Below are 17,361 nucleotides of genomic sequence, written 5' to 3' on the forward strand. Positions count from 1 at the left end.
TGAATGTATGAGACAAAACTCTCCAAAACAAATAAAAATGTTACAAATGTTATATGTGTCTGTGGAAAATCAAGGGGCAAGCCTGTTTTCTTGCCATATAAGGACACATAATATTAATCTTTTGTCACCATTAACGTTGTTGTTTCTGTTGTGATGTTGGATATATAATATATATCAACTTCTAAATATGGTATTTCTTTTTAAATATTTTTATATCTGAAATATTGGCTGACGTTTTTTAATAGCAAGATATGGTTCCAATAAGTTGACTCCACCCAGCTGGCAGCCGCTTTCTCCTCGCCGGCTGACAAATGGTGCGTAGCCGGTCACCCTAGCAAACGCCCCGCCTCCCTCACATTTTGACCAATTGCGTATCGCTCAACAATCCCCTAACTAATCAAAACGTCCGATGTCACTTTAATAACAGTTTTAGACACGCCCCTCACCTGGTTTTTCAGACAAATCAGTAATCCTCAGATACCGACAGTGACAGCTCTTGCCTTTCAACATTGCTATCGTTAGTAATATAAACGGGCACAGTACTTTGTGTTTTGTGCCTTTTAAAGTTTGCACCAGGCTGTCAGAGCAGGCCGACCGAACTTACCGACCGGTACCGACACGGCGGCCAGCTGACAGCAAACCGAGCTCAAGCTAGCTAGCCTAGCCGTCTCTACAGTCCCAACTGCCCGCTGCTCTTTTGTCTATCCAGGCAAACCAGCTAGCAGCAGGCGCGGCGCGACCTGTCAGTCAGCAAACACTGGAGTTTACAAGTCGCTTCTTACGTTGACCCTTTTCCCCGTTTGACGAGAACCAAGTGAACCAAGATAGGCGGCTTGGGAACCAAGATGTCAAACCGAGTGGTGTGCAGAGAAGCAAGTCACGCCGGGAGTTGGTACTCAGCGTCGGGTAACTGTCAGCTCAGCTCGGGCTGCCTTCGCACTCTGAATGCTAACTCTTGTTTTTTTTTGTTTCGCTTTTATTGTAGTGTGTCTTTTTTGTTTTGTTTCCTCACTGGGATAAAACCTGTAAGAATATTGTAAAGGTTTATTCTCAACCCCCCACCTCCTCCCTCCTAGCCGACGGTAAAGCTAATGTAGAAAGTCGGTTAGCTAACATTTATCTGATATTAGCCTCCTCCTCTCTGTCAACCCCATGAGGCAAGCTCAGTGGTTTAATCTCAGTCAGCACTTTATCTTCTGATGGTGTCTGGAAACAGACTGGCATCTGCGGGGAGGAAGATTACATTGATGTTTTTTTTTTTTCTAAGTCAACCGTAACTAGCTTGGCTAACATAGCAGAACTTCCTGGCCTACATGCTAACCTTGTGTTTCTTCTTCTTTCTTTCTTTTTTTTTAAGTCCCAGATCTCTCAGTTTTTTTTTTTTTTTTTTATCTGTCAACAGGAATAAGCAACTGTCGTTATTCTGGTCTCTTGTTTTCTGACCCGCTTAAGCGATGCCATGAAATTTCTCCCTGGCGTCAAACAAAGGACTGGGCAGGGCTTGGCAGAAACCAGAAGTTTCATGTTGCACCCCTTCCCCCCCCCCATTTCTCAAACTGTGAGCCATTTCTTATGGAAGAGGAAAGAAAAGAAAGAAACAAACAAACTGTTGAGTCAAACATGGATTGCATGGACGCAGTCAAAATGTTAATGTCTTAACCTGGAATGTAAACACACTTAATATGCATGTCATAAACTAAGCTCTTAATACTACACACCCGGGAACACTTGTGTTTTTAAACCTAGCGTTCTTAATTTGGAGTCGTTTTAATTCTGCAATTTATTCCTCTCATCAAAACTGCCGCTTTTAAGTGTTTATTTCTGCTCATCGGGTCAACCAGGGCCTGTTTAGAGTAGGACTGACTGGTCATAACATCTCTGGTGTGTTGGTAGCATTTGCAGTGGAGTCGTTTGTCAAAACAAAAAGATCAATAAAACGGTCAAATTCTAACTTATCGTGTGTGTAGGGTTAGAAATTAACATGGCTATTGTTAAAAGCAGAAATGCTGTGGTAATATATGCATTCTTGTCCCATTTTAAAGGCTTATAGCGATGTAATATGCTTATAAAAAGACCAAAAACTGTTTTATTGTGATAAAATATGCTTATATACAGCAACTGTCCATCCTGGTAGTGTTTTGATAGTCCTTTTTTGAGGCTAAACGTAGCCCCACGATAAGCAGACACAAACAGACCTATCTAGTGACAGTATCACAGAATTATCATAATCTGCTTAGTTAAAAAAACACTTGTAAATAATGCTGGACGGAGCTTGAGCCTCTTAAATAAAGTGACAGCTTGGCGTGATTGAAGACCATCCCTTATTAATTAAATAAACTGATCTACAGCAACTTTAAGAGCCTCATATCAGAACATTTACTCACATCAATCAACTCTACAGTCACATCTGAGCCTCGGCAGGTTTAGCGTCCGCAGTGACATACTTCCGTTAAAATCGACACAAAGGGCTTTATTTACTAACAAATTGAGCAAAAACAAAGCATAAAAGCACCAAAATAACAACTAATACGTCAGCAGGACTTGATGATCTTTCATAAAAAACTTTGTATGCAACCAGATTGAGCTACTGACATATACATTTAAAAAGTCAAAAAATGTGGCTATGCACCTTTAAATTTATAGTGACACAGATGAGAAGCTGTGACCTCAAATCAAATCTTAATTAAAAAAGCGTTTTAGATATTGCTGTTAAACTCTCTACAAACCATCTCCGATACCTTTCCTGACTTTTAAGTGGTTTAAAATAAATGCTGGTTAATTTACTTGTAATAGCCATTTTTTATTAATTCTAAGCGTCACGTTCATTACTGCAAAATATATTTTCACCTTTTAAAATAGAGACAGAGAATATTCTGAAACTAAGACTTCCATTTTTTTCCAGTTTTGAAAGGTACCTGGACTACAGGCTAATGTAACATGTTCACAAGTAGTTCTGTTTTTATATGGGTTGTTAGAAACATTAAGAGATGAATAGACTGATTTTCAGGTTTTACACATTTATAGGTGAATTGCCGAACGTTTTGCTGGACCAAAATGTCAGGAATTAACCCTGTTTATGTCAATAACTAACAGTAATGAACGAGGATCTGCTTATGTTTACTTCCAAGTTATTACCTGAACGTGTTAAAAAGGCCACCTGCATCAGCCGAACAGATATTATGGCCTGGACCAGTAATCGTTTTCGGGGTTTAAGAAAAAAAAAAAAAAAGAACGGTTTTCCGAACTAATTGATGAGAAAACCAGACAGTGTTCCGGCGGATTCTCCATCTGTACAGAGCAGAGTTCCCACACTTTTCAGCCCTCGACCCCCAAAATAGCAGCGGCAGAGACTTTTTTTTTTCTTCCTTTTTCTGGGGAGTTGTGAGAATAAAGTCGTTTAAAATTATGAGAAATCATATTTTTCTGAGAGCTCTTACAATAAAGTGCAGGAAATACTGAATCTTTTTAGCATTTAGCATGTAGAGAGGAACGCAGCTCTGCCCGTCCTCTACCTCCTCTTTGCTGCACACTGCTGTTCAGCTGGTGGAAAGAAAGCTGCTAGATACTCCTGACTAGGGCTGGACAATATATATATATATATATATATATATATATATATATATATATAAAAACATATCGATAAAATAGAAATCATATTGATCAATATCGATAATTATCAAGAAATTCAAAACGTGTATCTTAAATGCAGCCCTGGCCATTTTATGCTGTTGCTTAGCGACCCATTTTTAGATGCAGATATACACAAACACTGAATTCAAACTCAACCTTTTATTTAACAAACTTTTTACCAAAACTACAAGCTTTTAAAAAATGCTCTCTGAACCCTTTGAAGGGGGCGGAGCTTGGTGACGGAGCGCTCCTGGGTCTGCGTTGTGATTGGTTGGGAGGATGTAAAGACTGTAATATTATTCTACATAGCTAGAATGAAAAAGGAAGGAAAACTTTAATTCCTTTGAGCTTTTTATTTATCTCTTTTTTTTTTTTTATCATCGATAAATGTCTGTCAATCGATATATATTATTGAATTATCGTCCAGCCCTATTCCTGACGCGTAAAAACCCCAGGAGTCGCAGCATGGAACCTGAAGCAGCGCCAAAAAATCGATATTGCTACTTTAGCGCTGTTTTGAATCTCCAAAAAAAAAATGAATCACGTATTCACCAGCGAAAATCTCCTTGTTCTACTCGGTTATTACTTTTATAAAAAGCAGATTACAACATGCTTTTATTTAAGCTGCACAATAAGTAACGTATGGGGGCGGGAGGATAAATGTTTATACTAACTTAGTTTGTTCTATAGATTCTTTTTATGCATCAAAATCAGAATAAATAAATGGCATTAATACGATTAAGACTGTATTGTTAACCAGTAACAGCAGCATAACTGTTTTGTGTGTGAGAATAAGTTTATGTAGTATTTAAAAAAAATAAATCTGCTAATTAATCGTGATGGTGTGATTTTCACAGGTCTAGTTGCAGCTCATTAGCTGGATTGTTCCTGGGTGTGGTCGTGAGTATATCGCTGACGTTATATTAATTCTCCAACTGGTCTTACCTTCGCAGGATCCCAGCTGAATGCACAACTAGAAGGCTGGCTCTCCCAAGCACAGTCCACCATCAGACCTGCCAGAGCCATCATTGCGCCGTAAGAGCTCACTGATAACACAGAGAGAGAGAGGAAAATGGGATGTAGTATTCACGGTGCTCCAACCTGTCTTTGCTTGCAGCCATGCCGGGTACACCTACTGCGGCGCTTGTGCAGCGCATGCTTACAAGCAGGTGGATCCCTCCGTCACGTAAGTCCGTCGGCTGGTTGTGTGCTCTCTGTGAAAACGGAGGGCGGGAGATAAAGTCCTCTTGCCTTTCAGTCGTAGGGTGTTCATTCTGGGACCTTCACACCACGTGCCCCTCTCCCGCTGTGCCCTGTCGCCTGCAGACGTCTATAGAACGCCGCTCTACGACCTGAGGATCGACCAGAAGGGTACTCGCAGTTTTCACTCCAGACTCTGGGCTTTCTGCTTCCTCTGTGCATGCCTCTGTCTCTGGCTTATTTGTGGATTTACACCCAGCCGCTGAATTATTTAAGGCGGTAGCGGGGAGCGTTCGAGGGGCTGATTTCAGCTCTACTGTTAGTTGTGAAACGGTGTATTTTTCACGACGTGTACGGGACACAAATGTTCTTCAGTGATTCTGAATAGTCGCTAAGAACGTGTGCAAACTCAGGAGCAAACGCATCCAGCAAAAGTATTAATACTCAACTCAATTCAACTCAACCTTTATTTATAAAGCACATTTAAAACAACCGGGGTTGACCAAAGTGCTGTACAGAAATCACAGTTGCAGAGCATAAGATAAAAACTGAAAGCTAAAATACATAAACACAATGCAAAAAAGAAAAACTGAATGGAGATAAAATATAATAGGATAAATGTTTAAATTTAAATAAAATACATTTTAGAATAAAATAAAAGCTAAAATACTAAATACTAGTTTTGCGCCGATGCCATATTTTGGCCCAAATACCGATAACATCAGTTTGAAATTGATGTGTGTGTGTATATATGAAGAACTGCATACTACTTAGGGTAGTAGAACTTTTTATTGCCTACCTGGAATGGGTGACAATAGTTGAATACACTTTTGGCTCTCAAAGGCCAAAATAGTGCAACATTTGTGAAATTCTAACATGTATAATAGTAGTGCAACAGTAAAATTACATTAATAATTGAATAATCTCTTTTAAACCCTGAGTTTTGGCTCTCAAATGCCAAAATAGTGCAACTTTCATGAACTTATATAACATGTATAATACTAGTCGGGAGAGAGAAGGCTGCGTTCAAGTGACATACAAACCTCAAAATGGTATCGGTGCCCTGTTTGTTGGTACTCGCTGATACCGATACCAACATTTTAGTGCTGGTATCGGTGCAATACACTAATACCCCTCAAACTCTTCTACATTTGTTCATGTTATGACGTCGAGGAGGCCAAAACGCAAGATCATCCTGCAGAGAAACCTGTTGAAACGGGAAAGGACCCCAATCCTAAAGACAGCCAACGCTGCAACAAAATGTTTTAGATCAATGTGCATTGAGTCATTCATTCATCAGGGGTGATAAGGATATACAGAAATCCCTGTTCAGTATTTGCCTTGGTTCTAAAAATCCAGTTTAAGTGAAGTTATTTCATCAGTGTGTTCTACCACTTCTTGTCAATTATTAAAGGATAACGTGATGTAGATAATGAGTGGATAGATGGATTACACAACAAAACCGACAGGAAACGGTCGGTGTTGCTGCTTAGGCGTCAGGGATGGGTACCACAAAAGACCCGGGGGATGTAGGACAGTCCTCGCGTCAGCCTGGTCGGACCTCTTAACGGGATTTTTAAGGTCGTATTGAATATTTCAGGGAGACCCCAACCCCCTCAGCATTGTTTTGCCGATCTTCTCCGCCGTGAGAAACACGCGGCGGGAGCTGATGGGAAGGTCCAAGGTTCTGCTCTCGCATGTTCGCCTCGCTTACGTTCATCAACACTGTTAATAACTATTTAGCAACTGTTCAGACCGCTCTGTCGACTTTTTTTTATTTATTTTTTATTCAAAAGCGACACGCGATCGATCTAGCAATTTTTTTTCTTTCTGTGCTGTTTGAGACTTTGGCAACCAGTGAAAGCGCCGATTGTTCTGACTTTATCGTCTCTTCAGCAAACTGTGAGCCTCCTGCTTCGAAAGCGCTGACAGGCAGTCAGTCAGACGAGACCGACTCGTCTCCTTCCCGTTGAAAATGAGTCACGCATGAGCAAAGCTTCCACTAGATTACAAAGTGGCATGTAAATATATTATAAACACATTCTTTAATGGGTAACAATGTATTTTTTTCCCCCCTGTAACTGATTGACACGCAGTCTGTGTCATTTATTCAGCTCATCCACTGTGGATGCCTCTGCTATCTTTTGGCTTAAAATTGATCATATAAAAACATGTATAAATGTAGTTTGGATTTGTGTAAATTATTTAATACTTAAAATTGTTTTATAGAATTCTTTTTTTTTTTTTGAGCATATTTAGTGTTTTTAATCGCTTTGTCGCGTCAGTGTTGATATTTCTCTCTCCTACAGCATTCTTTTTATTCAAGATAGTTGTTTTTAGCATTTTGTTTATACATAAAGTTATTTATATAAGGTTTTTATTGCTCTATTTCTGTAAAATATTAATTTTGTTCTTTTATTTTGTTTGCTTTTGTTCCAATGTCAGTGTTCATTCAGTCAGTGTATTTGTTTTTCACCCTTTTGTTTGATTAAAAAATAACTATTGATAATGGTACCGATAAAATACCGGATCAATGAGGAGTATCGCTAAGTGGTAGCATCGATAAATCCTCAACGATACCCATTCCTATTGGGCATGTTGAAGAACACTGTGCCAACATTTGCTGAGGATATACTGCATATAAAGACATTCCAATTTACAGTTTGTACTTGAATGCACCACAGAAGCTCACCTGTTGGTAAACACCTTCCTGGGTGTCTGAATGCTTCAGAGAGCAGGATGTGGCCTTGCTGCTCACTTACTTACAGCTGCAGTTGCTCCATAGGAGGTTCTGCAAAGTATCGACTCAGATACTGAATCCAAATGTTTTCTACTCATTTCAGAATCTCATACCTAAGCAAAGTTAGAAAACTGTGTTTTTATGTTTTTCTTCCTTCCACTTAACAGCTGTACACTTCTTTGTGTCGGTCAGTTACACAACATCCTGATGAGAAATGATGAAAAAACGCCAGGTGTATAAATACTTTTGCTGGGTGTGAATTAAGGCTGGGCGATATAGACTTTAAATTTTATCATGATACATTGTGATAACGATAAAAGGGACGATAAGACCAGCTTCTTGCAGTCTTTTTAGTTAACTTTGTAGCTGTGACTTCCTGTCAATTATAGCCCCATAAATTCAAATAAAGTCCTTTTTAAAAGCACGTTCAATAATGTAACGTATGTTTAAAACAAAATCTTAAATATGTTTCATCAGGACAAGTTACATAGAGACGTGTGATTTTTATCACTAAACTGCACACGGTAATGGCATTTAATTATATTTCTGAATTTGACATTTATTGATGTGCTGAAGAAGCCAACAGTGGAGAAAATATCTAAAATAAAAATCCTGACAACATTGGCACTTATTGGGGTTTTCAGACATTACTAATTGTTAAAGATAATCCCAATTTCTCATAAATTGTTCACAATAATGGAATTTATATTAATATTTTCAGGAAATGATGAGGATGATTTTATCTGAACTTAAGTTTAGCTGTAAAAATACGGAATATTTAATGACCCCAAAAAAAAAGTTGACCTAATTTTGCTTAATTTTAGTGATCAAATGAAAAATCTGGGGCCATATTTGACAATTTCCTGAGTGTAATAATTGCTTAGCCTGAACAGAGCTTGGGTTTAGCCACATTAAGCATCCTTCAGGCCTTTTTTAAAGGTTGATTCTGTGACTATCTTCATTTACACCTTGATATTTATTACTCGTGTTAATTTAAGCTGAAGCTCAAACAGAGCTATCTGTTTTTCAGTTTACGCAGACCTCTGGAAGACCGGGTTGTTTGAGAGGATGAGTCTGCAGACGGATGAAGATGAGCACAGTATTGAAATGCACTTGCCTTACACTGCTAAAGCCATGGAGAGGTAATGCACACGGGTTAGGGTGCGAATTTTCACATGGAACCGCAGGAAAAGATCTTTTTTTTGGAATCCCTTTTAAGAAAAACCTACATAAGATCAGTCACATTTCAGCTGAGACCCAGAAGATGAGCTTATAACTATTTGATGTCATGTTTTTCTATTTCTAGCATTGTAATTATTTAAAGTCTTGATTTGTGTTGTGATTATCTTGTTGGCCACATATCCAAACACTGTTAAACTAGTGCTGGACGATATAGGAAAAAAAAGCATATTGATAAAATAGAAATCGTATTGATCGATATTGATAATTATCAACAAATTCAAAACATATATTCTAAGTGCAGTCTTGAGTATTTTATGCTGTTGCTTAGCGACCTATTTTTAGATGCAGATACAAACAAACCCTGAGTTCAAACTCAACCCTTTATTCAACCAACTTTTTACCAAAACTACAAGTTTTTAAAAAAGAACATGTGCTCTGAGCTCTTTGAAGGGGGCGGAGCTTAGTGACAGAGCATTCCTGGGTCTGCGTTCTGATTGGTTGAGAGGATGTAATGACTGTAATATTAACCTACATGGCTAGAATGCAAAAGGAAGAAAAACTGTTTTTCTATTAAACTTTTTGCTGACCTTTTTTTCTTTTCCTAATCATCGATATAAGTTTATCGATATATATATATATATATATATATATATATATATATATATATATATATATATATATATATATATATATATATATATATATATATATATATATATATATATATATATATATCGGTATTGCTATTGAATTATCGTCCAGTCCTTTGTTAAAGCGGCATTAGTTTGGGAAATCAGATGTTGTCCTAAGTTTAACCTGCATTAGAGACGCCAAGAAGTGGCAAAGTTGACATCACTGTTAGTTAAGCAGGAGGCATTTGTGTCATGCAACCATCTTTGATCTGTCAGCCACCGGTCGTGTGTTTGTGAAATGTTAAAAGCAGCCGGTAAGAGTAGATTCCTTTCTTTATGTGCAGTGGAACAAAACTCCAGAAGATACATTTGCTGCAAAAGCTGAAAAAACAATAACCTCTTAAAGTGCAGCAGATGAGTTTAACCTCTGTGGTTATGTTTGTGTACTTCCTGTAGGACTTCCTCCAGCAGTGTTAATGCTGTGTAATGTTATTTTCTCAGTAGCAACAAGCAGCTGTTGAGGAAAAGGAGCAGGGTTGGTGTAAGCGCTCGTCTAAACTGTAACTTCACTGTTGACAACCATTTTTTAGTCCGTACCTTCCGAATAATCTCCTTTAATCTGACCCCGGGTCCATTTGTCCCCTCGTCGTTTAGTTACCCCCAGGTTGTCCCAGCCTGCTTCCATTTTAAACCAGTAAATCTTGTTGCTCTCATTGTTGTTGCGTATTATTTTTCTGGGGATTTTCTATTACCCGGTGCTAATTGATGACTCGGCAGAGTTCCCAAGGTGCTTTGCTGACTGAAGTGCAGAAAATTTAATGTTTTTTCTCGTGGAGAGGGCACCCGGGCACATGCAGGTGGAGATTATGGGATGCAGAGTAGGACTCCATGCGTCCCTCACACTCGTCCCCGAGGCGGTGCCCGGACTCCTCCTTCAAACTGCTGCAGTGTCAAAAAAAAACACGTGAAGGATGCTCCTCAGGCAAAAAGGCAACATGGCAATGAGATCCTGTCATCGGTCTGTGTTCACATTTCCAGTTTGTTCTCGCTGCAGCAACATTTTCACACTTTTTTTAGTTTTCTTCCACCTGAAGAAACTGCAGCAGAACAAAACGGTGAAGAGGCGAGAGCTGATGACTAAATGTAGTTTTCCTCCGTTAACGTGCAGTGGCTCAGTGAGCTCGTCTACGACTTGTGCCGCACTTTGCCTCCAGTCAAGGGGAAAAAAATAGTTTTTGCCGTTTTGAGCATTGCTGCAACATGACAGATGAGGGCAAAAAGATATCTAGCTGGACATTTTGGCAGTAATGGCTGTAATCTAATGGACGTTACTTGTCATATTCTGTTTCTTTCAGCTCTTTTCAGAGCTAAAGATGGGATAAAATCCTGGTTCTGCCTCTCAGTGCTTGTATGTTTATCCTAATCAAAAAATTAATAAAAAATTATGTTACCTCCGGTGGCGACTGACAGGGATACCCCCCCCCCCCCCAGAGACTGACAGTTTTCTTTTAATTTGGGAAAACCTTCTGATTTATGCATGAAACGGTTGTATATAGTGTGTTTAACGTGTCACCCAGGTTGTTCTTTTAATTTTCGCAGCCACAAAGATGAGTTCAGCATCGTTCCTGTGCTTGTGGGCGCCCTGAGCGAGTCTAAGGAGCAGGAGTATGGGCGGCTGCTCAGCAAATACCTGGCAGACCCCTCCAACCTTTTCATCATCTCCTCTGACTTCTGCCACTGGGGTAGGTACCGAAAACATTTTCACAGAGTCTGAGAAGAAACGCTCATCCTTGTTGTTTTTTTGTCCTTTTTTCCCTGTTGAAGGTCAGCGGTTTCGCTACACGTACTACGACGAATCTCAAGGAGAGATCTACAGGTCTATTGAGCACCTTGATAAAATGGTAACTACAGAGAAACACAGGGTTAAATTTCTAGGATAAAGTCGGAGTTTAACGTCACGGTTTATGAGCTGCTGTTTGTAAAACGCTCCAACAAATTGTGCTAAATTTAACTTTATTTGCGCTTTATCGAAATTACATTTCATGCAGGAAATGGAAACATTTGTTTCCATTGTTTGTCCTATAATTTGTTTCCATGTTTGTTTCCTTGGTTTTACTCACTACTGCTTATGTTTATTTACTTAGGAGGCTAAAATGATTCTACTAAAAACATGTTCATATTTGTCTTCAAGAGGCTTTTTTATGATATAGTTTAATGCAATAAGTCATACTGTATGTTAACAACAAAAAGCTTCTTTAGTGATCATGGTAAAACTTCTTAAAATGGAGATCAATGTTTCAATGTAAATCAAATGAGAAATTTTGTACATAAAAAATCCAGTCCAAAATGTTACGTTTTTCTGTAACACCTTTTGATAAAATGTGTTTTTTTACATAAAAAGGAAGCTGCTGTTAGCCTGATGCCAAAAAAATAAAACGTTTCCATAAAGACGTTTCATGCTCTGCTTCTTCTCTTCTTTTGCAGGGGATGAGCATTATAGAGCAGCTGGATCCAATTTCCTTCACCAACTACTTGAAGAAGTACCGTAACACCATCTGTGGGCGCCACCCAATTGGAGTGCTGCTAAATGTAAGAACTGCCAAGTCGTCAATTAATCTGCTACTTTAGACTTTTAGCGATGAATTGTTGACTGATCTTCACGGCAGACATATCAATGTTGCGTCAGACGCCTACAGAGGCTTGATAAAGTATTCATACCCATTTAACTTCACCTTTTTGTCACTTTAATCAGTTTTAATCAGCCGTCTGGGGTCACATAATTAGTGTTTAGGTTTATTTCCGGCTAGATTTAAGCAGAACTCAACGTTTTGGCCCACATGCAGGAAACTAACACTGCACTTAAGGGCTGCACGATATATGACACATTTATAGTCAATGGAAGCTTTTAAATATCCTTTAATCAGTTCAGTGCTGTTCAACCAATAGGAAAAACAAAAGAATATTTAATATAGGTCGAATTTTATTTAAAATTTTTTTACTTTGTTGGGTTAAACTCTTTTAGTAGAATTGTAAATTGTTCATGATCTAACCTTTTTTATTTGGGTATAAAGTCTATATGCCTATCCTGCATGAATATCTCCATCACTCGGTTGTAAAACTCGTCTTCGTTTGTCTTCATTTTTAAACATCTGGCTACTTCAGAGGAGAGTCGTTCCTTATCCGGCTGGATGTTGTCAGTCTTCATTGGAGAAAATAAATGGAAATAAAATGGGGAAAGTTGGCCGTCCTCGCTCTAATTAGACATAATCTTCCATTTTATTAGAACCAATTTTAATGAGATCATCGTTGAGTCTTGTCAGTGCGTCTCCAGCGCCGCCCTCTTTATAGAAGAACAAGGTTCACCTGTTAGCCATCATTACTAAGAGGCTCAGCACTGCCACCTATTAGTTGGCCAACGTACCTGTATATTTCTTTTCTGTGCATTTATGCCCGATTGGAAAGACTAATTATAGTCCTATTCTGACGGGATTCGTTTTACCTCAGGACCATATGCATTAATAATTGAAGAGATTCTCTGCGCTGTTAAACTCATGCGAATCGGCCACATGTGAGTAATTTGTAAAGTAAAAATTCCCCCGAAAATTACCTACAAAGTAGACTCAGGTGACTGAATAGGCATCTCTGTGATTTGGTCAGAAATAGACGGGAAGCGATGTGTGATTAGGTCGTTTTTGTTTCCTGGGAGCATTTTTATTTGCTTCTGGTGAAGAATGGAGGCCGCATTGGAGTGTTTAGAAAACCCTGTTGGGGAAAACAAGCCCAAAAGAAGTCCAGAGAGGAACCCACCACGATGTGATACAGAGCCCGTTTCTATACTCTATAAATTAAGGCATTTAGTCTCGCATTTCTACCTACAGCGACTTTTTCCTGTCAGTGAAATTGTCGGGGCGGAGAGAATGAAACCGGACAGATGTATTCCTGTCTGTAACGCAGCGCGAGGTTGCACAGCACGTTAAGATGGAAGGGGTTCTGTTGGGGGGGAAAAAGCCCAAATAAGCATCTGCACGTTCACAAATAAGTCCTAAACTCACTACTCATGAAATTTACAAATGACTTAATCAAATCTCAGGCTTTGGTGATTCCATGTGAATGCGCCACATAAAAAGCTGACATTAGGGGGGGTTACTTCTTTATTACATGGGGTCCACAGATAATGCTTATCCTGTGAGAATAGGGCTTATGTCACATAGGGCTGGGCGATATGGATTAAAAAATAAATCTCCGATTTTATCATACCAAATCCGATTAATCGATTTTTTTCCCTCCTTTTTGTTTCATAAAAAGAAATTAAAGAAATTATTTTAAAACCTTGCTTTTATGTCAAGCATTTCGTCAGGGAGTTGACCTGAATTCAAATTGCAACTAAAAACAAGCTGTGAAACATGCTTGTAAAACAAGATGGCAGCTGTGCCATTATAAACAATGAAAATATAACAAAACATTTGCTGCTAGTGGTATTACACATTGAGCTAAGAACAGGCTTCACTACACTTGTGAACTTCAAACTAAGTAAAAAAAAAAAAAAGTAAATAAGTAAATTAAGTACCTCGTATTATGGTAAAAAAAAGTTTCCACTTAACAATATTTTTACAATACATTTGCCTAAACACATATTCAGCATCACATGCTGTTCTCTTCATGGAAACCCAATGAGTGTATTGGCAAAATAAAATCCAGATTTTCCAAAAATGAAATCTTAAAGAATTGTAAATTTGAATTAATCGATTAAATCGATTTATCGCCCAGCCCTAATGTCACACATTCATTATATATTTTAGACTGTGATAAACCTACTAGGAAACTACAAAGTATTATGTTGTTATTGAGAGGGTAATGATGAATTAAAATTGTTTCCAGTGCTAAAAAGACGACTCGTCATCCGGGGTCCTTGTTTGCTATGACCCCAAAACAGAAAGACATTAAAAGTTTTTAAGCCATAGCTGATTTTTGTTTTTTGCTTCCGCTTCACTGTTGTGCACTTCTTTGTTTGTTTTATCGCGTTAAATCCCATTAAAATGCACCAATGGTCTGCAGTTGCTGCAATGTCACAAAATCGAGGCGGTTCCACAAAGAGGGTTTATAGTAAATGTTTGCATGATGTGTCTGCCTGCTAACCATCATTTAGCAGAAAAACAAACAAACATCTATTTCTGTTTTGCAGGCTGTGGCCGAGCTTAGGAAGTCCGGCTTAGAAATGAACTTTTCTTTCCTGAACTACGCCCAGTCGAGTCAGTGCAGGAACTGGCAGGACAGCTCCGTGAGTTACGCTGCCGGGGCGCTCATCGTTCATTGAGGTCAACTTCTGCAGGGGCCACTGCAACGCCGCCACCCTGCCCTTACTATCTTAACGCCATAACCTTGACTCCCACTCTCCCTCTCCCCCCTCCCCCACCCAGTAATGCCCACTATTTGCAGGAAACAGACTTAGACAATTGAAGCCAATAAAATCATTTCCCCTTAAGTCCCTCAGCTCTTCTTCGCTTTTCTCCGCCCGCCTCTCAGTTTGAAGCGTCTTCCGAACTTTTGGTTGCAGAAAAGTTTTATTAGAGGATGGAGGCGAGGGGTCATCTTAGTTTGGGTCGGAGGAAGCTCTAGAAGAAGCATATCTTTGTTTTTTTTTGTTTTTTACATTGTCCCTTTTTCGTTAATGAGTAATGAGGAAGCTTAGACATGTAAAAAAAAAAAATATGATCTGTTTGGATTTGATGTGTTCTCGTGTAATTTGCACCAGAGTCAAACCAGCTGAAATAATAGCTGCACATATTGTTGGAGAACATGGAGATGTTGCTGGATAAAGAGTCCTCTGACTGCAACCAGACCTAAACGCTACATAAACCTGGTAAAAGGTGTCATAGGCAACTGCTACCACTGTTCTGCAAACGTTGTAGTTGCTTTAAAAAAAAAAAAAAAGGGCTGCTCCCAACAAAGTTCACACACATCCTACTGTATAAACCAAAAAAAAATAAACATTATCATAATATTGGTAATATATTTTAATCATATTATAACCTTTTTTTTTAATATACTTTTTAGAGGTAGGTGTGATAGTATTAACTGAATTAGTGTAGATTTGAGTAGCAGCTTCGTCAGGTTGGCTCTAAGGCCGTCCACCTGGTCTGGCCTGTTTATAGAGCGACGTGTTTACCGCTGATTACCGCTGATCCTCTACTCCAGTCAGATGTTTATGGCAGTAAAGATTGATGTTTTGAGCGCCTCGCCTACAGCGGTGGATGCCACAAAAAAATGTCATCGTATCTGGACTCCAACTCTGACACCTTCGAGTTTTTGTTTACACCAACCCCTCCCCTCCCCCTGACTCTCTGTAGTAACTGAATTAGTAGTACACTCAAATGATGATGTATTATTTTTCACTTTTTTTTTTTTTTTCTTGAATTGTAAAATGTTTTCGTTAAATATTCTGCAGAGCTTTCAGTGCGGTCCAAACAAAGTGGCCGAGCTGGAAGGACGACTATCTTCTAAGATTACACGTCTGGCCATGGAGGTTTTTTTTTTTTTATTACAGCTCTTTGTGTTTGACTGAGAAATGTTAGTTTCCAAAGTTCGTGTCATTCTAACTTAAAAAAAGAAAAAATTGGTTTGATCTGAATCAGAAAGGCTTGCCATTAATAAAAACATAATGGATGCTGAAAGTTTTATAAATCTGCTTAAAAATATGACATTCAGTCAAATTCAGTCAGAACTCTGACTGATGTTACCGGTTGTGTTTTGAGTTTATTTGAGAAAAATGATGATATAGTGACACACAGGAGCCCAAGAGGTTTACTGCTATTACAGTGCTTTGCAAAAGTATTTATACCTCTCAATTTTTTTTTGACTTTGATGCATCAGATTAAAGAAACAACACAATTTACTAATAAAAATCAATCTAGAAGATGTGGCATAAGTCTTGTTTTTAGCCACCAGAGTCAATACTAATTTTGTTCCAATATTGTTGCAAGCAAACATGTTTTGTAGATAGAAATTTGAAACAAAAACACGTTTTGTAAATGATGAAAGAAAAAATGCAATCCAGAACTTAAACTTTGCAAAACTTTTAAATAAAAAAAAAGGTTTTGAAAGTAACTACGGTGTTTTATTTTATTTTATTCAAATTAGTTTGTTTCTAATTTCTGTTTTTCAGATTGAGTTTTATGAATCGTATTCTTTCCAAATTGTGTTTTACAGACCACATTCTCTTCACTTCTCGCTCATTTACCAATAAAAATGTTGTTGCTAACGCCCAAGCAGACCAATAGAAATGCGTCTTACTCCAGAGGAAGACCCGCCCCCAGAAGTGAAGAGGATGTGATTTGTAAAACGCAATTTGGAAAGAATACAATTCATAAAACTCAATCTGGAAAACAGAAATTTGAAGATATAACATCTGTAAAGTTTTTTTAAAAACTAAAATTTTTAAAAAATAAACATGAGAAAAAAAGTTTTTTTAATCAAATAAAATCCAAGAAAACAACAAAGTTACTGTCTAAGCCTTTTTTTTTATTAAGATTTTCAACGTTTTTATTTTTTATTTCCATTTACAGAACGTGTTCTTTGGTTGCAACAATTTTGAAACAAAATTCACTCCATAGATTTCCACATATAGAGACTGAAATGTTTTGTTTTTTTACTTTGCAAACACCAGAGCTGTCTAGAAATAACTTTGCAGTGAGTATTATCGTAATCGCAAGGGACTGCTCGGATGCTGTATTAGCTGGGTGGTATTTCAAGTGCAGAGGAGTCAAACTCTGGTTGGATGGGCTGTCCGTGTTTGGTGACCCCACCTGATGTAGACCTTACTGATCCAAAACCTAAACCTTAGAAAAAAGATTCAAATGACATCAATGAACCCATATTCTCCACACTTCTCTTTGACTCTAACATGCAGCCCTATAAAACGACTCAAGCACAGTCAGATTGGATGAAAATGATCTGTAAACAGCAGATTTTTATGTTGCG

The 17,361-nt window shown here is 38.3% G+C and overlaps 1 protein-coding gene across 1 annotated transcript; it reads left to right on the forward strand.

The window, feature by feature from the left end:
* Window positions 1-434: 434 nt before the first annotated feature.
* Window positions 435-15,990, forward strand: memo1 (mediator of cell motility 1). The gene is made up of 9 exons (XM_012874855.3): window positions 435-906; window positions 4,584-4,665; window positions 4,748-4,816; window positions 4,889-5,001; window positions 8,601-8,712; window positions 10,984-11,126; window positions 11,209-11,285; window positions 11,869-11,973; window positions 14,567-15,990. The coding sequence occupies exons 1-9, from the start codon at window positions 846-848 to the stop codon at window positions 14,696-14,698; spliced, it is 894 nt and encodes a 297-aa protein (XP_012730309.2). The 5' UTR covers window positions 435-845; the 3' UTR covers window positions 14,699-15,990.
* The last annotated feature ends 1,371 nt before the right edge of the window (window positions 15,991-17,361 follow it).

Source organism: Fundulus heteroclitus, chromosome 22, assembly GCF_011125445.2.
Source record: "Fundulus heteroclitus isolate FHET01 chromosome 22, MU-UCD_Fhet_4.1, whole genome shotgun sequence".
NCBI classification, from domain to species: Eukaryota; Metazoa; Chordata; class Actinopteri; order Cyprinodontiformes; family Fundulidae; genus Fundulus; species Fundulus heteroclitus.